At 42.1% G+C, this 16,159-nt stretch overlaps 1 protein-coding gene across 1 annotated transcript in view; it reads right to left on the bottom strand.

The window, feature by feature from the left end:
- LOC131194986 (protocadherin-10-like) overlaps positions 1-6,630 on the bottom strand; it is a 31,756-nt gene extending 25,126 nt beyond the window's left edge. The window contains exon 1 of the mRNA XM_058176613.1: positions 3,994-6,630. Within this exon, the coding sequence (XP_058032596.1) occupies positions 3,994-6,630 (2,637 nt within the window). The remainder of the gene's footprint in view (positions 1-3,993) is intronic.
- Positions 6,631-16,159: the final 9,529 nt, after the last annotated feature.

The following is a 16,159-nucleotide window of genomic DNA, read 5'->3' as shown; positions in this document are numbered from 1 at the left end:
AGTGTTTGTGAGAGGCCAGGCTTTACTGTTCATTCCCCAGCAAGCTCTGAATCAAAAAGGAAGATCTTGATGCAAATGCCATCTCTGTATTTATCAGAATATATGCAGCCCATTGGAGCCATAGCCCAACAGCTGTCAGAGTACATGACCCATGGAAGTGAAAAGAGAAAAAGCTCTGGCACACATTTTAAAAAGGTTGTTAGAAGGAAGCATATTTTTTAAAAAACTATTTATTAACTCCTAATAAGGAAGAAAGAAAAATACTTGATATACAAGCAGAAGAATTTAGATATGGTTTAACTACCAGTAATATATTTTGAGTGAGGCAGTATTTTTCTAAGTTGTGATTGAGAATTAAGGTGATTATGACAAATAGCTGAATATTCTTTAATATTTCTATCTAATTTGCCATCATAGAAAATGTTGGCAAACTGGTTAAAAGATTTGCATACTGGATACAAAGAATACTTTGTATTCACTGAAGGCATTGGATTTTGAATGTTTGCTTACTTTTCTCTGCATAGATAATGGATAATGTTTACTCCATTATCCAAACACATTGTGCAACAAAAAATGCAACAAAAAATAAAATAAAATAATAATCTAAGTACCTTATTAGAGTGTCTGAAGAATCAGCATAGGTAGATAACCTCAATAATTTTCTCACTTGGTCATGCTAGCTCAACTCCTTCATTCTCCCCTCAGCCCATAATGCCTGTCCTTCTACTGTAGTTTCAGAGATGGCTTTATAATTCTTTATCAGTCCTTCAACTGCCTGGAACTCTTATTCCAGTCCTGTACCTGACTTATTCCAAAAAACCTTTACAGTATTCCAGACCATTTCTGGATCAGGCGGGGGGGGGGGTAATTCCATTTTTCCCCAAAGCCCGTCCTTCTACTGGGGGAGAATCTGTGAGAACACTATCACTTCTGCCTTTTACAAAATATAGCAGACATACATAATTCATCTTACATTCTATTTCCATTCCAAATGTTTTCCATGCTTTATTTTGCAGCTCTTGTTCAGATTCAGCTTGCACTGATTTTCATTTCATTTTTTCCCCCTGTGGACTTTCAGAGAGTTCCCTTATTCCCTGTGGCCTAGAAGATCCCAATAGTAAAGTAAAGGGCAATTTAAGGCTATCAAATTCTTCCTGTATAAATGAAAGGGTAAAGGGGAGCCCACTTCAGTCATTTCAAGGTGGTTTATTCTCTGAGGATTTCTAAGAGCTAACAAGGAAGTGTACCATTCTTCCAAAGAGACAAGAACAGAAGAAAACATGAGAAAGAAGTTGGAGGTTGTTTTCATTCAAAATTTCATGGTGAGCAAAGATTCACCTTCCTTCCTAAGAAGTTAGCTTTGGAGGAATAAATGCCTCCAAGCCTCAGTGCCCTATGTACAACTTCAGCAGTTTCATTTCTTCTGTCTGTCTGTCTCTCTCTCTCCCTCTCTTTCTTCCCCCCCCCAGGAATGCCAGCCCCCCCCCTCATTTCTTTCACTGGCTAGCCAGTGTTGCTGCTGTTTCCTCTATCAGCCTGAGACAAGAGGGGTGGAAATCAGCTCAAGCCATCAAGTCACTAGGGGGAGTTTTTGAGCTGACAAGAACATTACCATATTAGACAAGGATATCAAACAAGGAAAAGGAAAATGGACAAAGAAACACTGTCTAGAGAAAGGTGAGGCCATTTTTCAAAGAGCTGAGAAACCACGTGCATTTTATGTATGCACTGCTTTGCACCTTTAGCCATCCTGCTTTATTATCAAAGGAAGTGCTTCATTGAAAAATAGACTTAGCAAATGGTGATGATTTTTTCTCCTCAACCCCAGCAACCTAGACCTCTTTTTCATTTTATTCAGCTTTGGAATGGGCAGGAGTTGGTTGCTGTCACAAAGCATCCTCTCTCTTTTTGGCACAAAGCAGTGTGGCATTAATCTCACATGAGGCCAGAAACAGGATAGAGATGGGAACCCAACAATGGTTGGGATATACAGAGAAAGTAGCAGGCAAGGCTGGGCTGCCTAAGTGGAAAGAGCAGGTGCCCATCCTCTGGAAATGAGGAGGGGCCCATGGAGGGATTCCAGGGTTTGGGAAAGTTTCCTGAGCTCAACAGGACGCATCTCTCCACAATGGTCCTTGGCTTGTCCAGAGAGCCTTGCTGAGGAGATTCGGTTCCAACCACATCCTTCAGTTAGTAGTGAAGGAAAGACTCTGCCCGGTCCTTCTCAACTCTGTGATTGACATGCAGGATCCCACTGCAAATGCAAGTCGGGCAATTGATTCTGAGCAAAAGTGGATATGTATCAGATATATCAGATATGCATATATCAGATATGCAGATGATACCACTCTACTGGCAGAAAGTGAAGAGGAGCTAAAGAGCCTCTTGATATGGGTGAAGGAGAAGAGTGCAAAAGTTGGCTTGAAACTCAACATTAAGAAAACTAAAATCATGGCATCCGGCCCTCTCAATTCCTGGCAGATAGATGGTGAAGAAATGGAAGTAGTGACAGATTTTATTTTCCTGGGCTCCAAGATCACCACAGATGGGGACTGCAGCCAAGAAATTAAAAGTTGCCTGCTCCTGGGGAGGAAAGCTATGGCAAATCTAGACAGCGTACTAAAAAGCAGAGACATATAAAATAAAAGAGACATATGCCAATAAAAGTACATATAGTCAAGGCTATGGTTTCCCCAGTTGCAATGTATGGCTGTGAAGATTGAACCATAAGAAAGGCTGAGCGCCAAAGAATTGAGGCCTTTGAACTCTGGTGCTGGAAAAGACTCCTGCAAGTCCCTTGGACCAATGGTGAAATGTAAAATTTGTTACTACCGGTTCTGTGGGCGTAGCTTGATAGTGGTGGTGGGTAATGTGACTGGGTGGGCGTGGCCAACTTTTTTAAAAAAAAACTTTTAAAAGCATTTTTTCTACAACCTCTTTGGCCTTTTAAAAGGCTCCTCTGACAATCCCAGCTGAGTTGCCTGATTGTCAGAGGCTTTTATTTTCTTTTAAAAGCATTTTTTTTTTGCCTTTAAAAGAAAAAAAAGCCTCTGATGACCAGGCAACTCAGCTGGGATCGCCAGAGCCTTTTAAAAGCATTTTTTCTACAACCTATTTAGCCAAAGAGGTTGTAAAAAATTGATTTTAAAAGCCTCTGATGAACCCAGCTGAGCCGCATGATCATCAGAGGCTTTTTTTTTTATTTTTAAAAGCATTTTTCGGCCAAAGAAGGCCAGATCCTGAAGATGAAACTGAAATACTTTGGCCACCTAATGAGAAGGAAGGACTCACTGGAGAAGAGCCTAATGGTGGGAACGATTGAGGGCAAAAGAAAAAAGGGACGACAGAGAATGAGGTGGCTGGATGGAGTCACTGAAGCAGTAGGCGTGAGCTTAAATGGACTCCAGAGGATGACAGAGGACAGGAAGGCCTGGAGGAACGTTGTCCATGGGGTTTCGGTGGGTGGACACGACTTCACAACTAACAACAACAAAAATGGTGGAGTCTGAAGCTTTATCTCAACCGACTCAGTTGGGCTTCCTTCTCCCACCCAGTAGAAGGGAACGAAGTGCTCCACTACTGCCCCCTCCCACAGACACCCAGGTATCGATTTAGGAACCACCGAGTCCCATCGCGCCCGAGTGAAAGAGATCCAACGAGCGGCGGCCTGGGAAGGGAAACACCCCAGTTTCGGAGCGACCAAAGCGGCGCTTCTGGGACTTTTCCCAACTCCTCTCCCACATCTCATCTATCTAAGAGAAATCCAAGTTTGGGCAAACAATTACGTAATTAGCCAGAGTTTTGGCTGAGCCCGATGGCTCTTTAGGTGAAAAGGCCGAGCTGCAATCTTTCAGAAAGTTGTGGGAGACTGAAAACATCTCCCCCACTCGAAAGTTGCTATACTGTATTCCAGGTTCCGGGCATTGTTTGCCTTTCTAGCAGGCTATCTCCCGGAGAGGGCTCCCCCACCCCTCGCGGCGCCCAAGAAGCTACCTGGTCGGCGAGCTGCCGAGAGTTATTGGCCCCTCGGGTTTTCGAGCCGGGACCCGGCGGCAAGTTCTGAGGGCCCGCTTCGTTGTTCCTCGGAGGGGCGGGACTGCAAGCCTTCAGGAACATGAAGTCGCTCTTGGCTGATTCAGGGCTCAGGCAGACTTTATAGCAATAGGCAGGAGGGCCTGCGCTGGCTCCGACGTCCCCGCAGTCGCCCGAGGGGACCGGGGCGTTGACACTGCCAGAGTTCTTGAAGCGGTCTGAGGCTGGGGCCGAGCGCTCACACGAGCCGCAACCGCCGCCGCAGCAGCAGAAGGCAGAGGAGCCGCCGCCCTCCCCGCCACAAGACAACTGCGAGCAGGCATAGTCGGGGAAGGTCAGCCGCTCCTTGGGGCACTTGACCACCGTGAGGATAACGATGGCCACCAGGAAAGTGAAGGAGACGGAGCCCAGAGAGGCGATCAGATAGAGGGTAAGCCTGGAAGAAGCGGTCTCGCTTCCCGGAGGAAGCTCGCGAAAGTCCGAGAGCACCTCTGGGACGCTGTCCACCACCGAGAGCAACAGGGCCACGGAAGCCGAGAGCGGGGGCTGTCCGTTGTCCCGCACCTGGACGAGAAGACGGTGCTTCGGGGCGTCTTTGGCCAGGAAAGCGCGGACGGTGCGGATTTCGCCCGTGTAGAGGGCCACGCTGAAGAGGCTGGCATCGGTAGCCTGGACTATCCGGTAGGAAAGCCGCGAATTCTGTCCTGCATCGGCGTCCACTGCGGAGACTTTACCCACCAAGTAGCCAGGCTCTGCTGAGCGAGGGACCACCTCTACAGCCATGGAACCATTGCGGGGCATGGGAGCCACGACCAAGGGCGCGTTGTCGTTTTGGTCCAGCACGAAGACATGGACCGTAGCGTTCCCGCTAAGAGGAGGGAACCCGGCGTCCTGAGCCACGACTTGGATCTGGAAGTTGCGAATCTGCTCGTAGTCCAGGGAGCGCAGAGCATACATGTGCCCGCTGTCCGAGTTGATGGAGACGTAGGTGGCCACTGGCATGCCCTGGATCTGGCCGTCCGCGATGGAGTAGGACAAGTAAGCGTTCTGTTGGCAGTCTGGGTCCAGCGCACTGACGGAGCAGATCGATGCCCCAGGAGCGTTGTTCTCAGTCACGTAGACGCTGTAAGAGGGTTGCAAGAAGCGGGGTGCGTTGTCGTTGATATCAGACACCTGGACTGTCAGGGTCTTCTTAGTAGCCAGTGCTGGAGACCCTAGATCTTGGGCAGTGATACTGACATTATATTCGGCCACAGCCTCACGGTCGAGTGGTGCAGTAGTTACTAGTGCATAATAGTTGTGAAAAGACGACTGAAGCTGAAAGGGTATATCAGTCGGGATTTCGCAGCTCACCTTGCCGTTGTCTCCGGAATCTCTATCCAGCACGCTGATTACAGCTATGACAGTACCGGGAGGTGCATCCTCCAAAACTGGTGTGGAGACCGAGGTGAGGGTCACCTCCGGTGCGTTATCATTGACATCCAGGAGGTGCACCAATACCCGACAATGAATGGCAACTGCAGAGGGGCCCCGGTCCTTGGCCTGCACATATAGCTCATGAAGATCAGCTCGCTCATAGTCCAATTGGCCTTTCAGGCGCACCTGCCCAGAGTGGGGTTCCACGCTGAAAAGCTCCCGCACACCTAGTGGAGCGTGCCCACTGAATGAATACTCAATTTCGCCATTGGTTCCCTCATCCAAGTCAGTAGCATTGAGCTTGATAGCCAGAGTCCCTTTGGGCGCATCCTCCGGGAGGCTTACACTGTAAGTGGGTTGATCAAAGACTGGCACATTGTCGTTGGCATCCAACACCATGATCACAACTCTAGCTGTACCCGAGCGCTCCGGGATACCACCATCCAAAGCCGTGAGCAGGACTCTGTGGCTACGCTGTTGCTCTCGGTCCAGACTCCTCTCCAGCACCAGCTCTGCAAACTTGCTGCCGTCACTACGAGTCTGCACCTCCAGCGAGAAATAACCATTAGGACTGAGTCTGTAAGTACGCAGGGAGTTTGTGCCCACGTCGGGATCCTGTGCACTCTCCAGGGGAAAGCGGGCCCCAGGTAGTGCTGATTCTGTCACTTCCAGCACATATTCTTGCCAAGGGAACCGGGGTGCATTGTCGTTGATGTCTAGCACCTCCACTTCGATGCGATAAAGCTCAAGGGGGCTCTCGATGACCAGCTGCAGGTGCAAGAGGCAGGCCTTGCTGCCCTCGCACACCTCTTCCCGATCTATTTTCTCGTTAACAAAGAGGATCCCGTTTTCCAGATTCACCTCCAGGTGTTGCTTACTCCCCGCCCGGGACGCAATACGAAACCGCCTGGCTGATAATTCGGAGACATCCAGACCTAAGTCTTCCGCGATGTTGGCCACAAAGGCTCCGTGGTCCAGTTCTTCGGGTACCGAGTAGCGTAGCTGGCCAGCTGCCGGAGCCGGAGCCGGAGCCAAAGCCAAGCAAGAACTTAACAGGAGCAACACCTCGAGTCTTCCCCAACTCGGAGCGCAGCTCGACAAGCTCTGGGAGAGCCTTAGTTTCCCCGTACAATATTCCCAGTCCCAGCGGGAAGTCCCGCTGCCTCGATCGAGAAGAGACATCGGCGGGCTCAGAAGGGACGCGACAGAGCACTGGCTCTGGCTCCGCCTCAGCTGCAGCCTCCGCTCCTTCCCTTGCGCGTCTTCATCATCGATTGACTTAGACTTCCAACTACTTTCGGTTGGCAGAACGAGCCAGCAAAGGAGGACCCGCTTGCCATTTCAGCACCGTATTGGTGGACAGCGCCGTCGAACCAGAGCCCCAACTGCTGCGACGACGAGTGGCAGAACTATTAACCCCTCGGTGGGCAGAGTAAAATTTTGGCGAAGAAGTAAGGAGAACAAGACTGGGGGGAGAGGGGAGAGAGAGAGAGAGAGAGGGAGAGAGAGACAGACAGACAGACATGTTCATGCAACAGGCTTAACCCAGTTTTGTAAGGAGAGTGAGATGGAGTTGGGGGGGGAGAGTTTGTGTTGTACACATTCAGGAACCGGATTAACCTGTTGGATTCACAAGCCGCGTTCATGCAAGACAGTAAGATCCAAAGATCAAAGTAATGTATGAATGCATCTGCTTAATCTTTACCTGATCTGATTAAGCATGTCCTGTGAATACAGTCATAGGGAGACTGTTTTTATTTTTATACCACAAAGACACAACTTTCCAGTAGAAAAAATAGATAGGCAATGGATGTATCTCTTGATGCTGACAAGGAGAAACAGCTTGGATCCCCTCAAAGGTTCATGGTTCTTACATGGAGTACACCTGAAAATGGCAAATCTTTCATGCAGAATACTACTATTATATTCACTGGAGCCACAGTGAAGGAAAAATAAGGATTTAAATGTGGATTATCAAAAATCCTTGCAGTTTTTATCTCTGACCTTGATGAAATTACTGGCAAAGAATAGATATGCACAGATTGAATCATAATAATTATATATCCAAGTATTTATGGTACTATTCAATAAAACATTAACCTCTTTCACAGTATCCGCATTCAATCTAGAAGGGTTGGTATATGGTACATGCTAGGTTCCTTTGTTTAAACAATGCCATATGTTGGGATCTTGGAAGTCTTTTCTATAGCAACTCCTATTTTCTGGAATGAGATTCCCTGAAGAGCCAGATGCCCACTCTACTGGTGTTTTGAAGGAGCTTGAAGAACTGACTCTTCTTCCAGGACTTTGGTAAGGATTAGTGATCCCCTTCCACAATTGTGTAGGCCTTTTTTCCTCAGTATTTTTACTTGCAAGTTGCCTAGAATCTTTGGAAGTCAGGCAACAAACCAATAAATAGAAACTAAGGCCTGGGGCCTGAATGCACATGGATTCTCATGATTTTACTGGTAGGGCCCATCTAAAAAATATACCAATTATAGATATAATGATTGTTGGTACTATAAATGACTATAAGGATTCAAACAATAGATCTTCATGAGTTTCCAGTTGAAAATACAATCAAATCATAGTTGGAACCTGTTTCCATGATTCAACCATGATTTCCCTTAATGTCTATCTTCCAACATCATATCCTTGCAGACCATTTCTCTGTTATTAGGATGTGAGTTCTGTAATGGAATGGCTCCAGATCTATTTGAAGGATACATTTCAGACCATTGCTGAGGGATGTTGTTTTAATTCACAAAGCATTATCATTGGAATTGGTCCCTCGAGGATTCCATTTTGTTTCCTCTGGTTTTAGTATCTATGCTGCACAAAAACTTTTGCACTATGATAGTAGTCAGAAATAGCAAGCTGCATTACTGTAATAGTTCATTTGTGTAGATGCATGTGCTATATGTTTTAATGATGGCTTCAAGTAGATATTAAGCAAAATTTTCAATACTCAGAGCCAGGTTTTGGAACTATAGCAGCACTGCCAATTATCAGATGCATAATAGTCATGCACATTCCGTGCAGAGAAATGCAATTTGTGATTTGAAGTTGGTTTCAAGGAGGTCTCATTTAAAAACTAAAAGATCCATGAGGATTTATGCCTCAAGGCCATGCTTATAAACCATGGTAAGCAGCAATAATCATTCAATTGCAATGGTTTATTCTTTGCAAGTAGATAGAAATTGTGGCTTGGTGATGGTTTCAGGGGAATTCAAACATCATAAAGATCTATGAGACCCCTAAGGATATAACTTTTACCCAGACTGAAGACAACATTAATTTTGCTCTGGTATTGTGGGAATTCCTCCCTTTCTACATTTGCTTGTCTCAACATTAGGCTAGATTAGAGAGCCCAATGCATCAAAGGACAAATGCGCCATACCCTGACATTATACTCTTCACGGATTTAACCTTTAACAGATGGTTAAGCTTCTACGGAATTGATTACATTTTACTGTACACCATTTTCCTTGTAATACTGATTATTATTATTATTTTAATTACTGAAGCGAGGATTATATCCCAGACAGACGGATCAAGGGTGATTCCATCAGCACTGAATCATATAGTTCCCCCTCCCCCTCCTTTCGTAACACCCATCCTTCTGGAGCCACAAGAATTCCAACTGTGTCTAATCTCATAGACTCCAGCAGCGCCCGGGGAAAGAAGCTGTTCTACAGGTTTTACATTAACCTTTTCACAAAGGGCCAGGAGGCTGAAGTAAATTGACTGCAGTCCATTGCTCAGGACTAGCACAGGGATTTATGGTGATGTGATATGCGTGTTTGCATGCAATGGTTTTTAGGATTTGATACTTTGAATGGTTTCCCTCTGCAGGCAGAGTAAACCATGTGCCAAAAAGGCATGTTATATTCTGATACCTCACTAACAACAGAATACTCAAAGCATTGTTTAAGCCAAGTTTTAGTTATTCAAGCCCATTCACAATAACCCCAATCATCTGAAATAATATACACTGTTTAAAGAAGCATGCTCATTTGGAATAAATTCTAACATTACTCCCTCAGGATTCCTGTTTTTGGGACATTTTGTTTGGTGGCCTGGCCCCACAGAGAGCTGTTCCGTTTCATCTCCTACATTAGCATCCTCATCATTCTTTGGATACAATTTTGTCTCCTTCTCCAGTCAACCATCTCGGATCCCATTTGCAGAAGGTTGCTGGCTCACTTATTCTCCTAGTCATAATTTAGGTGGATGAAAACAGCCAGGGGTGTCTCCTGGCATTAATCAAAGAATGCACACAGCAGTCTTCTGAACAAAACATTCCAGAGTGCAATTTAGAGGTAAAGAAAGAAATAATCTGTAAACTATCAATTTAGGAGATTTTGAAGAAGTGCTGTGTGTTTTCTTTTCTTTTCTTTTCTTTTTGAAACATAAATCAAGTGAGAGATAAAAGTGCCCCCCAATGGTTAACAGTTCTCTTCCCTCCCTCCCTCCCTCCATGTTAAATATTCAAAGTTTTGGAGGCATTTTCTTTCATCCGTCATAAACGAAAATCACAGATCAGACAGGGAAAGGAACAAGTGAGAGGAGGGAAAGAAGTTATGCACCTCCAACATTAAAAGCTATTTTAAAACAACCCTCACTACAGAAAAATGGGAGACAGGTTGAGCCAAGATACCATCATGATGAAACTGAGAGAAAGAGAAAGAAGCAGAATAATGGGAAACATTTCCATCTGGGAAAGAATTACAACTTGTGTTATGTATTGATCACATGAATTTAGTAAATTAATACACCTATAAGAAGTAGCACTTTTTGCAGAAACCTCATAAATTCCTAGAACAATTTGCTTCAAGGTACCATGTTGACACACAAAGAAGCATGTCAGTCTTAACTGGTTCAGTGTAGCTATCCATTTTGAAGACTGTGAAGGACATTGAAGTAGCTGCTTCTATAAGTCACAGAATGATGAGATACTTCACATAGCAGCCTACCAGTTTGAAAGCTAATTAAATATGACAGACACATTTATTAGGTGTCATTTGGCTATAACATAATCCAAGAGTGCTCATCAACAATTGGTTATTAAATTGGAAGGAGACACTGAATGGCATGTTGCAATGTTCAGTCTGGAACTTAGCACCATTCAATATTTTTATAAATTATTTGGACAAGGAGGTGAAGGAAATGTTTAATAAAACTTTAATTATATTCTGGGATGCTTTGGTTACAGAACTAGAAAATAATAAAAGAAAATTTAATATAGAGAACAGAAGATACCTACTTGGTTATCAGTGTAAAAAAAACAATTGTGGAATTATAGTTCAAGATCAAATAGTTTTAAAATACATATAAATTTCTAATATATATTTTACAATGTCCTTTTATATTCATATATCCACATAGACATTGAAAGATATTTTTCTGTGTCAAAGCAGTTAGTACATTCTTTCTCATTTACCACTGGACATGAGAAATTCTAATAGCTTGCAGAAAGTAAAGAATCCAGAAAGAGATGTTTAAGACTGTTCCTTACAGGAATTCCTAGGAGCATATTCTCAGGCTGAACATCCAGCTCAGCTGATCCATTCTGTAAAAAATCAGTCGCAGCTTCTATTATATTCAGAGAATTGCTTGTTCAGTGTGCTTTAATACTGTTTCAGTTTGATTTTACACAAAGCTTCACAACACTCAGAAACCTATGCAGAATCTATGCAGAAACCCCAAAGGAAGTGGTTACTAATCAAAACTGGAAGCAATATTCAGAGTGTGATATTGAAGCAATCATATGGTAACTTAATTTCCTAATCACAATAGACAAATTCAGGTATCTATCAAAATCAGTCACCACTTATTTCTGGTTACAGCTCTCTGACCATCTGAAATGATAAGTTTTTCAGTTCCTACATGAATATATCCAATCCTTCTTTGAACTACATGGAAGAGTTAATTAAAATGACAAGATATAAAGGAAAATATACAATTTACAATATGCATTGTAAAAATGTGCATTAGAGTGTTAAAATGCTGCCCTATCTTTCTTATTGTGTTGGAAGTTCTTGCAACTCTGTATCTTAGGTAAGCTTAGCAGTATTATCCCAGATGAAAGACTGGGGTGGCGGTGGATGAGTAAGTGACAGCATTGCAGAAAGGAGATTTGAACCATGAATTTCCCAATTTATGGTTCAGTCTATTAGTTACCGTACTCTAGTAAATTCTCAAAATTGAAAGACAGCCATGGATTAAAACATATATGGCGATTTACATTCTATTTTGGGCCATTTCCAGCCTTTCTGAACTTCCGGTAGGCCCGTTTTTCAACCTCCCTGAGCCTCCATGCGCGCCCTGCACTTACCTGCATCCAAAACAGGCCGCATAGTGACTCCTGGGAGGTGCAGGGTGGAGTGAGCGGGGCCCGCCAGGAGTGGGATTTGGGGGTTCTTCGAACTGTACAGAATCTTAGCTAGATGTTCTCCTGAACCCCTGCGAACCCCCAGCAGCCCACCCCAGCAGCAATGCCATGTTCTGAAAGCATAGCCATTTGTCTTCTCTGTTTCCATAGAGAGCATAGTTATGTTCTCCTTGAGCACCTGATAAATGCTATACTCTCAGTATCATAGCCCAAGTGTCTGATGGTGGCAGTATCAAATTTGGTCAGCTACAATGTCCTTCTCATGCACTTCCTCTTATAAACATGTACTACTATAGTACATTATTAAAACCATATCATTAGTTAATTAGAGTGAAAGAAATATAATACACTTTAACATTTAGTGTATCAAAGTATATGAAAAACAGCAAAGAAGTCCTTCCTTCCTTCCTTTCCTGAAAAAGTAATGGGGGTTTAATAATAAACTGAGGAAACCACTGTGAAAAGGGGATTTGAAGGATAAATGGGGCAGGAATGAATGAATAGATAGCAAAGGCATTAATGTTTTGTGGGAAGTATTAGAGAAGAGAACAAAATTACAAACGATAAAGGAATTCATGCCTGATAATCCGGTATGCACAATAATAGCCCAAACTTAAGAGTGTCTTAAAATCCCCCAGCTTCGATAAGAGAATGTGTCTATTACAGCTGATAAGCAGCTTTGTTCCCTCAATGACATCAACTTGTTAAATTCTGAAGTCTCTGTGAGGCCTCTTGTTATTATAAATGTACTGTATTGGCTGTATGTATGTATCAGCCAACTGACAAATGTCCTTGGAGTAGTTTACAGATGTAATTTATGCGCAATTTTGTGTATATGTGTCTATCCAAATCATTTTAGAATTCTTTTCATTTGTTATTTTAACCAGAACTTCAATTATTTTGGTATATGAACATTCTATTAGATATTATCTGAGGTTGGCATAGATAAACAACTGCATAAACAATTGTACTGAACCAAACATTATTGTACAATTAAACCTCTTCAGTCCATTTTTTCTCCATCTCCTCCATGAGGAAATTAAAAAAAAAACTGACAGGAGAAAGGAAGAATTGAAAAATAGCAATGAAGTGGTAAAGAAGAGACACAGTGTCAGGTAGGGAATATACAAGAAAATCTAAGACCAAAAGATTTAATTCTATATAATACTGTCGGCTACAGGAGCTAGATAAAAAGTTAATAAGTTATATTGTGCTTCATCAGCAAACAAACACTCTGCAACTGGCTCATTAATTTTTATGTCTAGGACACAAAGGAACAAAACTTTTCAAGTTCATAAATGACATTCAAAACTCTTTAACAGTGTGTAATATTTTACATTCATATCAAGCCTGCAAAGAATGCTGAACAGTCCCAACCTCCTGCAAGTAGTTGTATAAGACAGGCTGCCATCGAACACCAGACCGTGGTTTCCTATCCCTAAAGGAAGTCACTAATGCACAGGGGTCAAAATCAGTTCTATGACGAATCCAAATTCTTCAACAGAGAGCTAATGGCCATGGGCATGTATAAAACAGAACAATATAAACCAATTCTTATACTGAATAAAGATCACCTATGAAATATTTGACTGGAATATTTGACTAGAAAACATTGTGGTTTTTTTAAAGGTACGATTTCTTCAGTACACATGGTACTGAAGCATTTGCTAGAGCAGTGGCCTCCAACGTTTTGGGCACCAGGAACCCATTCCATGGAGAGAGGGTTTTCTGCAGACTGGAGGGGGTGTGGCTTTGTGTGCTGCCTGCATCCTATGGATGGGGCTTTGCTTGTTTGCGCGGCCCAGTTTCTGGCATGCTGAGGACTGGTGCTGGTCCATGGACAGGGGCTTAGAGACCTCTGCGCTAGAGAATAGGGAAAGTGGAGAAGATGTGGTAGTTTCTAGTTGTCAGCCTTAATGTATCCCAAGTCTTCTTAAATCTTGCCTTTTCTAGTTAGAAGACACAACTATAAAAAGTCACTATTATTAGTCTTCTGTCCTTTGCAAAAAATTGTAAAACCAGAACTTTTATTAAAGACAGAAATATGGCTGCACTTCTCTATAATGGGAAGAGACGTAGATAGAAACATCCTATGATGTAACTGTAATCTACTTGTTCAACTGGATCTAACTAAAATATTGCAAAATAATGGGGAAGCTTTCAAATCCACTAGAATTATTCTTCGGGTAGAGCTAGGATTGGCACTCTAAATCAGATGGAAACGTTTGCAAGTTAATCAAAACTATTTTTCAGACTATCGCAATGTTTAAAATCGATTGATATAACTTGATACATAATTAAACACCGCAAAAACAAACAGAAAGATTAACAGTTTGCCAGACATTCTGAAAAGTTTTAGAAAAAAAAATAAGAAAGTAACTGGCTTTAACTAAGCTATCTCTTTTTTGGTCCAAAATAATACAACAAGTCATGCTAAAGTGTAGGCTGGCAACCCCCAGGGGGAGAGCCTTCTCTGTGGGGGCACCTACCCTCTGGAATGAGCTTCCCCCAGGACTTCGACAACTTCCTGACCTCTGGACCTTTCGCCGCGAGCTGAAGACATATTTGTTCTTCCGAGCAGGACTGGCTTAATAGGGTTTTTAATTGGATTTTACTGGGGTTTATTTTATATTATGTATTTTATTTTAAATTTAGGCCATATTGAATAAGTTTTTTAATAGTGTTTTTATTGTAATATATTGTATTGTTTTATCTGGCTGTTCACCGCCCTGAGTCCTTCGGGAGAAGGGCGGTATAAAAATTAAAATATTATTATTATTATTATTATTATTATTATTATTATTAAAGTGAAGTAGCAAAAAATGCTCACAAACGAGTGGGCATACTTAAGACCAGGAGTGGGATTCAGTGATTCTGACCAGTTCGGCCATACTGGTAGTTCCAACAATCAGATGAGAGTGAACCGGTTCACTCTGACGACCAGATGGGCCTGCCTATCCACACGCTATAACCTACCTTATTTCTTTTGTTTTAAACCCAGCTGATAGGCGCGGCAGAGCAGATTGCCATGCCTCAGCTGTTTTACTCACTCTGGATTCAGTAGAAGGTAACTTTTGATCATAATGTACATGCGCAGAAACACGAATTTGCACGTGCATGCAGTGAACCAGTTGTTACAATATTGAATCCCACTACTGCGTAAGACTGCATCAGAACTCTACCTTTCAGAATTGCAAAGTAGGCCCTTTTGATGTGTTTAGAATATATTTCTCTTTCACACCTCTATTTTCTTCAAGATATATTTCAATTAATTTAGAGTATTGCAATCACGTAAAATTCACTTAATTCTAATTTTTAAAAAGGGCTTTGAAATAAATTTAGAAAGCACACTGCTTTGAACAAGGTGTTTTCTCCCATCTTTGAAAGTGTTTTGAAAAATCCTAAAATGTAGGATAAATATATTTAAATCTGGTTATAATTTTTTAATGATAGTGACAATTTCTGTATAGAAATATTAAATATATTTAAAATATTTGAATTCATCCTTAAAATTACATTTGTGTGTTTTCTGCTGCCCATATACATACTCATATTAGGCATGTTATTTTTTAAAATTTCCTTTTGCTTTAGTGTTTAGTTTTTCTATAATTTCATTTTTGCTAAAAATCCCTTGTATACTTGTGAGCAAGTGTATATATACAAAACTTTAGGGGAAAAAATCATCCTGATTGAGAAGGACAGAAGTTAAAGGAGGGAAATGTGTCATTTTTACAGTTATTACCAATCACATTCATGGATTAGATGGACCAACAGTAAGAAGAAAGAAACAATGGCACAAGCTTAATCATCAATATTCCCATAATGCATACAAAGCATTTTCAATTTCCTGATCTGTTAAAACTGGAAAACAAAACTTGCATCATTCTGACTTTATATATCTGCATGAACAGCAATACATTACAGAAGAGGTAAAATAAACCTACAGGTAATGCTTGTTTAATGACCAGTCACTTAATAACTATTTGAGATTACAATGGATCTCAAAATATTATGACCTTTTCTTGGAGTTATGACTGCCTGTGCTACACACAAACAGACACAATCACATAATTACACTTTGGATGCTTGACAATTGGCTTGCATTTATGACTGACTGCAGCATCCTGTGTTCACATGAAACGATTTGTGACCTTTTTAGCCTGTTTCTGACATTTTTTGCATTTGTGAGAATGGATTTCTTTAATAAATACACGGTTCACTTAATGGTTATGTGATTTGCTTAACAACTGTGACTCACTTTACAACTGTACTGTACTGTACAAATGGTTGTAAAACTGAGTCAGGTCACATGGTGAC

This window comes from Ahaetulla prasina, chromosome 3 (assembly GCF_028640845.1).
Source record: "Ahaetulla prasina isolate Xishuangbanna chromosome 3, ASM2864084v1, whole genome shotgun sequence".
NCBI lineage: Eukaryota > Metazoa > Chordata > Lepidosauria > Squamata > Colubridae > Ahaetulla > Ahaetulla prasina.
This window is presented reverse-complemented; position numbering and strand designations above follow the sequence as displayed.